At 38.7% G+C, this 13,128-nt stretch overlaps 1 protein-coding gene across 4 annotated transcripts in view; it reads left to right on the top strand.

Annotated features, from left to right (window-relative positions):
- Positions 1 to 13,128, top strand: part of Nbea (neurobeachin) — a 715,145-nt gene that overhangs the window by 410,641 nt on the left and 291,376 nt on the right. For all 4 annotated transcript variants that reach the window (XM_029562257.1, XM_029562254.1, XM_029562256.1 and 1 more), the window contains one exon: positions 1,589 to 1,755. In XM_029562257.1, the coding sequence (XP_029418117.1) occupies positions 1,589 to 1,755 (167 nt within the window). The remainder of the gene's footprint in view (positions 1 to 1,588; positions 1,756 to 13,128) is intronic.

Here is a 13,128-nt window from a genome sequence, read left to right as displayed (position 1 = left end):
TGTTGATAAATTCAAAGGTGTGTGTATACTAAATGCTTCAATTTTAAATTGCAAAGCATTCTGGAAAAGTCATGACATTTTACTGGCACTTTTTGATGAGTTTCTCTGACCCTCATGTAAGCATGCGTTTTATAAGAAAAACATACTGAATTTGAGGTGGGTACCTCACAGTTAAGGGGTTTTTTTTGTTGTTGCTAATACTGTAATTGTTAAGAAAGAAAAATGAAAATTATACTCTCCAATGAGCTAATGAAATATTAACCTCATTACTGCAGTGAATCTTTCTACTAATTGGTGATTACCTGTACAAAAAGATAAATTGGATAAATTGGAAAGAGAATTAATCCTTAGATTACTGTAAGACTCTTCTCCAGGAGAGATGACTTGTGGTAGTAGTCTGCATCAGCAGACAGGAGCATGCTTAGATGCCTGCTGTGAAATAGGGCTTTGCACAGTGATAATGGATGGGACCGGGTTATATGTAATATGTAATCTTCAGATGTGTGAGATTTTCTTCCTCCTAGTTGTATGGCACATACTCATATATTTAATACCAAAATTTGCAGTCATGCCAATCTGTACAGTAACTTCTATAAAAACTTAGAAATCGACTTAAAAATCAAGAGTCTCTTTTCAGGTTCATATATAACTTCTTTGGTACATAATTGGGTCCATTGATCTGTGTTGCCAACACCAGGAAGCACAGATAAGATGCTGACGTGACAGTTGGTGACTGTAGAATAGGGAAGAAGAGAATGAGGGAATGAGTCTCGTGAGACCTTTCAAAAACATTGAATTTTAGAGTTATTGGGACATTGAGAAATCCTTGTCTTAGTCCTCATTTTGCATATATGAAATGGAGAGCCATAAGAAAATGGAGTTTTTATCAAGTGAAATAAAATCCAAGTCTGTTAAATTTCGAAGTGATTTTTCTTTTTCACCACATTGTCATTCACGAAATAGAAAGTAATAAGGTAAATGACAAGATTTTATTTTAAAAGTAATGATTAGAGTCATGCATTTTTATTTTAAGTGAGGCATGCTAAATTCGTTATATAAAAGCAGACAGGGTCTCCCTGTAGCCCCAGCTGTCCTGGAATTCACTATGTAGATTTACATTTTAATAAACAATTTCTGTTTCTAAAATTATTAACTTTAAAATTGAAGTCAGATTTTCAGAAGTGAGACAAAGTACCATAGTCATTAATTACTTTAACAGTATCCAAAATATTTTGCATGTACTTTTCAAAACAGCACATTTTCACCAATTTGGAAGGCCCTGAAGGCCGGGCGTGGTGGTACATGCCTTTAATCCCAGCACTCAGGAGGCAGAGGCAGGTGGATCTCTGTGAGTTCAAGGCCAGCCTGGTCTACATAGTGAGTTTCAGGACAGCTGGTGCTACAGGGAGACCCTGTCTCAAAAAGCTGAAAAAAAAAAAGTGAGATCCTATGTGTTCTTTATAACAAAGTATTAGATTATGTTAAGTGAGGTTTTAAGTTCAATTGTTTTTACCCTTTCACTGAAGGGTAGGTGTCATTTCTTTTTACATGTAGTAAGAAGTTCATCCTTATTCACTGTGTGCTTCAGTCGCAGTGTGCCCAGTATGCTGCTGACAGAAGAGAGGAGGAGAAGATGTGTGATCATCTCATCAGTGCTGCCAAACACCGGGATCATGTGACAGCCAACCAGCTAAAGCAGAAGATTCTCAACATCCTCACAAATAAGCATGGTGCTTGGGGAGCGGTTTCTCACTGGTGAGTTCAGAAGAATGAGAAATAATTAATAGCTCCTGGGCGAATTATAATAGCTAGACATAAAACTATTTTCACAATGACCACAAATTTATTTTTAAAACATGATTTAAAATATGAAAATGTGCTAAACCTTAATAGTTCTACTCTTTATTTTAAAAGTTTAGATGAAAACCTGAACCATTTTAAGTTAACTAATGTTCTTTATTTCTACTTTAAAGTAATGTGCAATAACTGAAAATTTATTTAGGCAAGAGTGTTAGGTATAATAGGTCCCTCCCTTTTTTAAAAAGATGACTTCTTTAAGCTTACATCATTTTAAATTTTTCTTACATATATAGGTAATAAGATATAATCATTTAATATGGAGAAGTGATGCTTCTTTAAAGTTTTTTCTTTTGTAATTTTCCATTCAAATTTTGGGATTTTTTTCATCACAAATTTTATTTATGATACTATAATACAGTTAAACCAAAATTGATGGTTTATACATTATAAATGTTCCAGTATCTAAAGTTTTCTGGGCATATTAAGGTTTTCTTTGCCTACACATGTTTTCCACAAAACTAGTAGATGAGGGCACTGTATTTGGACTGCTGAATCTGCCTTTCTTTTCTCTCCACTCTGCTGAGATATTAAATACCTGTACAAAGTCTCCAGCAGTTAGGTGATTTGTGACTCACACAGGATGCTACTGTGATACATTCTAGGAGAGCACTTCTGTTAAAGAAGACCTGACTCTCTGTTCTGGGCTTATAACTATAAGAAAGTGTTAAGAAAACATTAAGGAATTTTTTGTTTTGTTCTGCGTTTAAGGTAAAACTACAACTTAACATGTCCAAGAATGAAAACCTAGTATTTGACTTTTATAATCGCAACAATATAAAGATATAACACTTAGTGACTATGCATTGTGTGCCAGGACCATACTAATGAAATTTACATAAATTTTTTATTTAACTCTCAAAACATCTCAATCAAGGGTGTTCCTGAGGTCTTCTCCATTTTACAAAGAATGAGTTGAAACTTACAGAGTCTAATACATAAAACTTGAATGGTGTACTCTGCTTGTACAAAAGTATGTGATTTCTATAAAGGTTTTGCAGAGAAACACAAAATGTTAACCAATATAATATGTGTGATCTTTGCATGTATGAACTAAGCTAATTATCTTAAGCAAGTTCTTATCTAGGAAATTCCATTTCTATTCTCAAGGATAGTATCTTTTACTTAATGTTAACTGATCGTAGATGTCAATCCTAACTACACAATAACTTCTCAGCAACAGTTAGACTAATTAATGGTAAACCAAACAGCTGGACATCATAGCCTAACCAAGTTGACCCATGAGATGTAACCATTACACAGAGTATCCCTAACTTTTGACTGTCTATAGAACTTGTCTCTTTTTGTCATTGAACTGATCTTACCTACTTAGGAATGTATAGCTGGAATATCATATTATCTTGTTAATAATTCAGTTGATAGGATTGAGGATATTCTCTCAAATGTTTAATGCAACACATAGTTTGTATTATGTTAGTAGTATAGAATTAGAATTCAAAGGTTAGACTCTCCACAACACAGTCATCTAGTAACATGTCATTTGGCATCTTGATACCTCATCAGTGTGTCACTTTTTCATGTGTCCTTGGATTGACAAGATAGAGTGGCAGGAACTTTTGAGAGAGCAGATAGCTTTTTTCCTTTCCTACAACTTCCTGACTGTAAAAAAAAAAAAAAAAAAAAAAAAAACAGTATTTCTAATATCATTCTTTACTTACTGTATCTGTGATCTTCATTAGTTTTGGTTAACCAAGTACAGTTCAGTCATTGGGTCTCTTTTCATCTTTTCCTTAATGAGTCTCCAAACAGTTGGATGTTTTCTCATGCTGATAATTCTATTATTGTTAGTAGTCCATAGCACCCATAGCACCCTCCCTCTCCACTGTTATATATCCATCTGCCTACCTGGCATCTTACCCTCAGGAACCTAATGTTCATCTTAGTCTTTCAGATATTTTTTAATTTAAAAAATAATAAAAAAATTTTTTTAGTCTTTTTGAGACAGGGTCTCCCTGTAGGCCCAGCTGTCCTGGAACTCACTATGTAGACCAGGCTGGCCTTGAACTCACAGAGATCCGCCTGCCTCTGCCTCCTGGGTGCTGGGATTAAAGGTGCGCCACCACTCCCAGCATAAAATATTTTTTATTGATTGATTTTATTTTATGTGTACTAGTGTATTACCTGCATGTGTGTAAGTGCATCTGTGTTGTGCAGTGCTCACAGAGATCAGAAGAGGGTGTTGGATCCCCTGGAACTGGAGTTACAGATGGTTGTTAGCCACCATATGAGTGCTGGGAATCGAACCAAGGTCTTCTGCAAGAGCAGCCAGTGCTCTTAACCACTGAGCCATCTCTCCAGCCTCTCCTAAGATATGAAAACTAAGTTCCCATTTTCTCTAAATCTGTATTTTCTCTAAATCCATGTTTCTCCTGTACTCTCTCAATCTCAGCCAAAGGCAACTCCTTTTCCTTAGCTGCCAAGTCCTAAGTGTTGCTCTGAGTTTTGATCATCTTTCATGTGTTTCACCTTGAGTACTTTATAGATCTTACTGATTTTGCTGCAAAATTGACAGCTCCTCACCATTCCTTTGGATCATATTGGTCTATTTCATAAGTTTCATCAGCAGCTTGAATGGGCTGCCGGCCTTTGCTCTTATCCTCCTGAAATCCAGTCTCAGCACAGTAGCCTTTCTCCTCTGTTCAGAAACCTTCGTAGATGTGTTTTACAAGACTAAGCTCTAGTCACATGTACCTATTCAAAATTAAGTTAAACTTCAGTAAAATTTTAGTGCCTCAATTGCCCTTGCCAATTTCAAGTACTAGCTGACCACCTGGCTAGTGCCTATCCTATGACACAGACTAGAGCTTTTCCATGATTGTAGAATGTTCTTTCTGGGCACTTGCTCCAGAGCCTCCCATATTCCTCTCCCCATGTCCCAGGCCCCACACCATCTGCCTTTCTCAACTCCTCATCCCTCATGCTGCTCTCCTCTTGTTCCTTCTGGATCTAGTCACCCTGTGCTTTTCCTTGCAAGACACACTTGTTCTTTTGAGAGTGCTTTTCCCCTAAACCTCCATTTGCCTAGCTTTCTGCTGTCTTCTGGCATTAATTCAGCAGCACTTCTCAACAAGAAAGCCTTCCCTTGCCACTGTGTCAAAATGTTACCTCTTCCCTCAGATATTTCATATTGTATTTCTCTATCTCTTTTCAACATTTGTTGCTGTATAACATATCATACAGTTTACTTATTTATGACTTGTGTTTTATTTCTCAAGGGAATATAAGCCTCATAATTTAGGGATTTCTGCCTTATTCCCAGCACCTGAAATACTGCCTGAAGCATAGTAGATGGCAAAAGTTTTTCAAGTAGTTAATGAATAAAGAATTAGTGTATGCTTTGTCTCATTGTGAGGACCCTCTTTTCTGCTTTGCCTTTTCAATCCCTTCTTGGTTATTTTAACAGTTTATAATTCTAATTTACATGCTGGTCTAAATCATTCAGATCCAGCAGAGCATCTCCTTCCTTGTGAAGATCATGTCCCACTATAGGGCTCAGCAAAGCCACTAAGTCCCCATCCCAGTCCTGAGGTCCCTGCTAAATTCAGTTCTTCCTTAGTTCTTGCTGTGAGCACAGACCTGTCCAACCCAGTGAACCCATCAGCACAGTTCCTCATCAATCTCCTTGGTAGTCATGGTGATAGTGACATGTCTTTAATGGCATATATGTGTAGTCCATCAGACACTGATATATCTCATATCACCTCAGGTTATACCAGCTTTTTCTTAAGGAGGGAAGGGTGAATAGATTACTTAGTTCCTCTACCTCTGGAACTCAAACTGATCCCATCCACCCCCATGACCCACAGCCTTGCTAGTCAGGTGGCAGTAGGCTTTCATTCCTGCTTAAAAGTTTTCCCCACTTCAAGCAGTTCTGATGCAGAGTATTCCCTTTTTATTACAGTCTCCTGTACTGGGTCACTATTAAGGCCCCCATCTGCATGCTGAATCATGGAAATTTTTTTTCCCTTCCTCTATCTTAAAAGTCAGATCTGAGTGGTATCCTCACTCTCTGTCTCTGTCTCTGTCCTCCCTACCCCCCATCAAATTCTTCCATGAGTTCAAGTTTTGGGATCCCAGGAAGGACTCTTTTAGCACAGATCTAACTTGTGCTCTGTTTCCCTTATATCCTTATAAGGAATGACTAGCCAATATTCCATATTTTTTATCTTGTATCTTTCCCCATTGCAATCCCTCCATTTCCTGGGCAAGGTCTTTCTAAAGAGAGAGCTGAGGCCTCAGTAGCATGTGTAGCCAAGGCCACACAATGGCCATACATATTATTTAAGGATTACATTATATCCTTAGGCCCATCAGCCATTTCAGGAGCATTCCTCTACTTACAAAGCAGATGCCATTAATTAGAGACCCACCACCCTTCTAATATACTGGTATTACCAGTGCAGGAAGAGGAGCTTCTCAACCTGGCCCTCACATACTGTATTACCCCCAAGGATGCTTCAGCCTCAGACAAATCAGCCTCAACTGAATGTCTTTACCACCTGTCTCGGGGGTCCTGCAGTCACTTTTCCCCAGAATTCATCTTTGGTTCCTTCTCTCCAGGTTTAGGTGCATTTGTGTGGCCTGACTTTTTCTGCAGAGACATGAGCAAATGTTTATTCACCCAGGTAGAGCATCAACAACAGACCAAAGAAACAAATCTTTCTTGGTAAACCTGTGAGTTTACTGGGCATACTTATGGAGCATAGTTGAGAGTTGCTCACATGAGCATGGACGGTGATGCCTGGAAGCTCATCTCTAAGGCCCCTAACACTCATAGTGAGGGCCAGGCTGAGAAGCTCCTCCTCCCAAAAGTTGTTACAGTTTGTAGAACTTTAAAGAAGAATCTTAGGAATCCTTTAAGTTTCAGGAGCTTCCTGAGCCTTTAAGTTTCATTTACTCCCTAAGCCTTGAATGTTTATTTACTTACTGAGTTTTATGACCTTCCCTCCAGGAGGAAGCATTTCAATTTAGAGGAACATCTGTAACCATAGTACTAGTACATGAGCTCTTACCCATGTTCCAATGGGAATTGTGAATTTCTCAAAAAGTCAGGAAAATATTGTAAGGTGACAGTTGCTTTTCAGTGCTATTTTGTGAATGCTAAAGATTTGCCTTTGGGGATCCATGGGACCGCTCAGCAGTTAAAGTTGTTTGTTACCAAGCTTGATGACCTGAGTTTGACCTCCTGGGACTCATATGGTAGAGGGTAAGAACAGACTCCGGCAACTTGTTCTCTGACTCCCACAAGCTTGCTACAGTGCCTCTATGCACTCTTGTGTGTGCATACATACATACATACATACATACATACATACATACACACACACACACACACACATACAATCAATACATAAATGTTAAAAGGTGATTTTTAAAGATTTGACTTTCTTATAAACGGTCAGCTTGCACACAGTGTACAACAGATATTTCTCATATAGAATTGTTTTGTAAGCATAAGAAAAATATGTTTTCATATTTATCATTGATAAGCTAGAAATTAATATAACTAATTACATACTGAATTTTATAGCATAGTTGGATGTGCAAAATATGTTTCCATAGTAGTGTGGCCATCAATTGATTGGAGTTTATCCTTCTGACTCTTTGTCTCTGACAGTACTAAAACTCCATTCCTTTGATCACTCTCTCCCATGGCCTGCCTGGCCTCCTGTCTTAACATGCACCCTCTCACTTCATGGCTTCCTCCACTACAGCCATATTGACCTCTGCCTGCTTTGTGAACAGACCAGCCTACCTTGCATGCTTTAGGTATCAAATAACTGTTCGTTAGACTGGCCTTCTCTGGCTATTTTATCAGATTAGTACAACTTTTGGTTCCATCATCACTTCCTGATTTTATTGGCTTTAATCTCCTTCATGAAACTTGATATACAGTCTATAACTTAATGTTTGCTTTTCCTGATATTATGAACTTTCGCTTACAATTCTATATCCAGTACATAAAACTCTGCGTATAATAGGTGTTTAATACGTTTCTAGTGAATCCACCTATGAGAATTGCTGTGTATCAGCATGTGTCGATGGTGTTTAAGTTCATCTTAAAGACAATCTTTATCATACAGAATTTGAGTTTGATAATTTTGAGCTCTACTATTTATTTGCTATGTGATATATTAACCCTTCAACAGATAACTTCCTTGGTGCTCAAGTTGTTTAGTGCATAAAATACAGTAAGCAGGGGCTGGAGAGATGGCTCAGAGGTTAAGAGCACTGACTGCTCTTGCAGAGGACCCAGGTTTGATTCCCAGCACCCACATGGCGGCTACGAACTGTCCTTAACTCCAGTTCCAGGGGAATCCAAAGCCCTCTTCTGACCTCTGCAGCATTGCATGACACAGGTGCACTCATACACGTAAAATAAAAATAATAATAAATAAAATATTTTTTAAAAATAGAGTAAGCAGTTTCTGTTTCATTGATGCAATGAACATTCATTGATACAGTAAATGTATGCAAAATGTATGATACTTAATAGATGTCCAGTATATGTTTGTTGCTTTCCTTTTTTAGTTAGATACTTGTAAAGAGTGTCTTAAATGCAAAACACCCTAATATTTAAGTTGCTTGTTTTATTCATTTTTATCAGCAGATTAAAGCTTGGCCTCTAATTTGTGCTAACATAGTGGTAAGCAAACTTGCCCCTCTAGCCTAGGTTTGGGTTTGTTGTCTCATAGAAAAGTTTGATAGTAAATAGATAGTAACAGACACATGAACTGGCAAATGTCAGTAAAGTACAAGGTAACTATGAAGGAGTGCATGCAACAGAGCAGCTTTATTTTCAATTAGAGAGTAGGAAAGAGTTCTTTGAAAAAACTCTGTTTAAGCTAAGATCTGGAGGAAGAAATCGGTGATTGTCAGAAAATAGTGGGGTATAAGCCATTTGTGCAATAAATACTAGAAAAATTTTGCTTTCAAAGTTGATAAAATAAACAAAAAAGGAGCTTCATGAACAGTGGCGTTAGGGATGAAGTAACATAGGAGCCAGGTGATCTAAAGCTTTGTAGACCATGTTAAAGATTTGTTACTTTATCCTAAGAGGCATGAAAAGCAATAAGAACATGGGACAGAAGAGTAACATGATCTGATTTATGGTTTTAGAAGATCAGTCTGACTGCTATATGAAGACATACACTGGAACAAATGAGAGAGCATGCTCACCCTACGTAAAGTCGAGTTCACATGTCACCTCTCTCCTAAGCGTTCCTTGGCTTGCTTCTAGCTTTTCTAACCCCTCTTCCTCTTATTTATTTTCTCTATGGAAATTCCCTCTGTCAGTTTTTGATTTAAAGGCATGAATTGTACCTAACATTTCCAATATACTTCCTACCTCCTAAGTGTAGGGATTGGGTACTAGTCATTTTTATATTCTTATTAACCATATGTTAAATCTGAAGAAATTTCATCCCTGTAATATTCTACAGGCCATTTTACCAAAAAAAAAAAAAAAAAAAGACCTTAATTTTAACATATACAGTCTTCTGTTTTTGTATTCCATTGTGCTACTGGGCCTAACATACATTAATACTTAATTTTGTTGTTCTTTCTTTCTGCTTTGACTAAAAATTTGAAAAGCCATTTGTGGGATATATTTCAAGGTTTGGCACTATTAAATCATGCTCAGAGAATTTTTCTTTATGTTAGCTTTGATGATAACATTTTCTATTATTTAAACTACCATGCCTAAGAATCTATATCAAAATTAATGCATTTAAAATCTATTTTAAAATCAATAAGGTGTTCATAGAGCCATGTATTTGATGTGACTATAAGCAATAGCTGTAAATACCTATTGCTTATACTTCGTGTTTAGTGCCTTATCTTCATCCTAGCAATTCTAAGATAGATATTACATTTCCCATTTTACAGATCAGAGACATGAGGTTGAACGTGAATATTCTGCCCATTGTTACATAGTCAAGTAGTAGAAGCAGGTTCAAATCTAGATTAACATCTTATCAGGAAATAAAGTCTCAATATTTATTTCTATGAAAAAGCATAATAAATATTAAGACAATGACCCATTAAATTCACAGACCTCTTACAATCTATTGATCATTCCAGTATTGAAATTACTTACTAATTATAATACTAATTATAAAAAAAATTAATTGAAATGATGAGATAGCCCTAGGTAAATAGGAAATATGTGACTTTAGAAATTATTTTTACTACCTTATATTCCTAAAGCCCGAGTCCTGAACTGACATCAGGACTGCTACCTAAAGAAGGCAGGGCAGTTTGTGTGGTCAGAAACTAACAGTTTTAATCAAGTATGAGAGCAAAAGTGAACACACTATCCAAACGAAGTTAATGTTACCCAGTGTCCCACAGAATCCACAAGTGTGAGCCAGAATTGCACATTTGTACAAAGAGCTTGGAAATTTTTGCTGTTTCATTTCTCAATTGAGAAATTAAGCAAGATTAATTAATAGATGCTAAATCCAAAATGACCCAGATATGGAACTCTCAGGCACAGATCTCAATACAACCATTGTAACCATTTAATAAGAAATAAAGGCCAATATTCTTTAAAAGAATGGCCTGATAGAATATCTCATCAGATAACTAGAACATACAAAAATGAACTCAAGTTGGGCATGGTGGTGCACGCCTTTAATCCCAGCACGGAGGCAGGGTTCCAGGCCAGCTGGGGTGACAGGTAGACCCTATCTCAAGAGGAAAAAAAAAGAACTTAAAAGTGAAAAATGAAATAACTGAAATTTTTAAAAATGATGATACAGAAAATTTATTTTAAGAAAAATGGTTGAAACATAAAATGTAATAGAATATATTAAATTAGAGACTTAAGTTTAGAAACTCTAAACAGAAAAAAAGAATTCGATAATGTTAGGGTCTGAAAGTCGGGAATAATTCCCACAGACATGAAGGAAAAGGTGCATAAAAATTTCATTCAGAAATTTAAAGTATAAAGTAACTAAATTAGCGGCTAGCCGGGCACAGACTCCACAAGCCAAAGATGGCATCTGGCCCCAAATAATAGCAGGCAGGGGCTTTTATTGGGGAATGAACCCGCACATGCCAAGCATCTTTTAAAATGATTGGATGCCCCCACATCCTGAGTACGGGGGAAGTTCTGATTAGACCAGGCTGTCTTCAGGGCATTGGAATATGCTGACTGTTATCTTTTAGGGCCAGAAGTTTCTGTCTGTACCTTTTAAGGCTTTTACATGCCAGGCCTTGCTTAACCTATAGCTTTCCCCCGGGGGGCGGGGGGGGTAGTAAATGGAAATTTACAACATGCCTGGGCTTGTCCAGGCTTGCTAAAAGCTGGCCAAAATGGAGTCAGTGCATTCTGACTCTTCATCCCCTCCTGGAATTATGGCAAGAGTTAAATCTTTAAGCCAAGCAAAATTACAGAAGCAGAAGGAAACAGTTAGACGGTGCATTTGTTTTATAATATAGATGGGGAACCAGCTGCACTAGTACACAAAAATTCCCGGTCTGATTTAAAATAGAGGAATGGAGGCATGTGGTTAAGCCAGAGGTACAGGCCCACCAAGTAGAGTTGGGGGGCAGCATATATGGGTTAGGTGTAGTAGCCCCTATCTCTTGAACAGTTACATAGATGTTGGTAAGAAGGGGGGACAATTTTTTGTGAGGAAGCATAGCCCTTTTCCATACACTTGGGTGAGAGTAAACCCCCTTCTTCCCATAGGCAGGGGAGTTCTACAAGCAGTGGGGTCAGAAGTGACAGTATAATTCCTGGGAGGGCTCGGGTCCATGCAAAACCAGCAATGGGTAGTAAGGTTAGGGGAGGTGTTATTTAAGGCAATAAAGGTGGCATTCAGGAGGTTTGTAAGTCCAGGGGGTGGCAGCAGGGGTCCTTGGGCCTCATGGGCCCCCAAGGGGGTATTTCCGATTCTATATAGGGCAAAAGGCAGGAGGCCCATCCAGTCATCGCCAGTCTCTAGAGTTAATTTGGTTAAGGTCTCCTTAAGAGTCCCGATTCATCTTTTTTACCTGTCCTTCTGAACTCTGGGGGTGATATGCACAATGTAGCTTCCAATCAGTCCCCAGCGTTTTAACTAACCCTTGAGGTACCTTAGAGATGAAGGCTGGTCCATTATCTGACCAATCACAGAAGGGAGTCCATACCTTGGTATCTGTTCATCAGTGATCTTTTTGACTACTACTGAGGTAGTTTCCCCCTTGTTGGGGAAGGCTTCGACCCATCCTGAAAATGTATCTACAAAGACTAAAGGATGTTTATAGCCATATCTTCCAGGTTTTATCTCAGTGAAGTCCACCTCCCAATGGACTCCAGGCACCACGCTCCTCTCCCTTCTGGCTGGGGCATGACTTTTCCTTTTGGATTAGTAACCTGACATGGAAGACATTTGGAAAGGTAGTTTTCAATCATTTTGGCTAGGTCAAAAATATGGTATGGAGTCAGGAGCTCTTGTAACTGTCTTTTTCCTAGGTGAGTCCCTCTGTGGAGTTTATATATTAGGTCTTCTGCCAACTTTTGCGGTAGAATGAGCTTCCCATCAAGGGTGTATCTCCATCCATTCTTAGTCTTGGTGTTTTGTAGAGAAGCTAAATACTGGTCATCCTGAGCTGAGTAGGAGGGCTCTTCTGGTTGGAGGGGTTCAGGCAGGATGACCAGCAGGTTAGGAGCTATTAGGGCTGCTTCTCTAGCCATGAGGTCCGCTCTCCTATTTCTTTGTGCCTCTAGAGAATCCCCTTTTTGGTGTCCCGGACAAGGGATGATAGCCAGTCTCTTTGGTAGCTAGATGGCCTCCAGGAGGTCTTTACCTCTGCTGTCAGGAGACCCCTTTCACACTTTTTGGCAGAGGTCCCGACCGGCAGAGAGGAGGCCCAGATTGTTTGTGATGGACTGACTACTGCCACCCCCGCCTACCTGGTTCCTTATCTGATGAAGCAGCTACCATCCATGAACAGAATTAAGTCCAGGTGGGACCATAGGATGTCTGTCAGTTCTTCCCAAGTCCCATGCAGGCTGCAGAGTACCTCCAGGCAATTGTGCAGGACCTCAAGATCTGGTTCTGGCAGCCGAGTGGCAGGATTGAGAGCAGTGCTGGAGAGGAACTGGATGTGGGGGGCAGTTAAGGAGCAAGGCCTGATAATGTGTAAGCCAAGCATTTGTCATCCATCAATGGGGGGATTTTTAAGGACACCTTCAACTGAGTGAGGGGTGGTGACCGTCAGGGGCTGTCCCAAGGTCAGCTTATTGGCATCCTTAACCAA

Source organism: Nannospalax galili, unplaced genomic scaffold (assembly GCF_000622305.1).
Source record: "Nannospalax galili isolate Female #2095 unplaced genomic scaffold, S.galili_v1.0 scaffold1354, whole genome shotgun sequence".
Taxonomy (NCBI): Eukaryota; Metazoa; Chordata; class Mammalia; order Rodentia; family Spalacidae; genus Nannospalax; species Nannospalax galili.
This window is presented reverse-complemented; position numbering and strand designations above follow the sequence as displayed.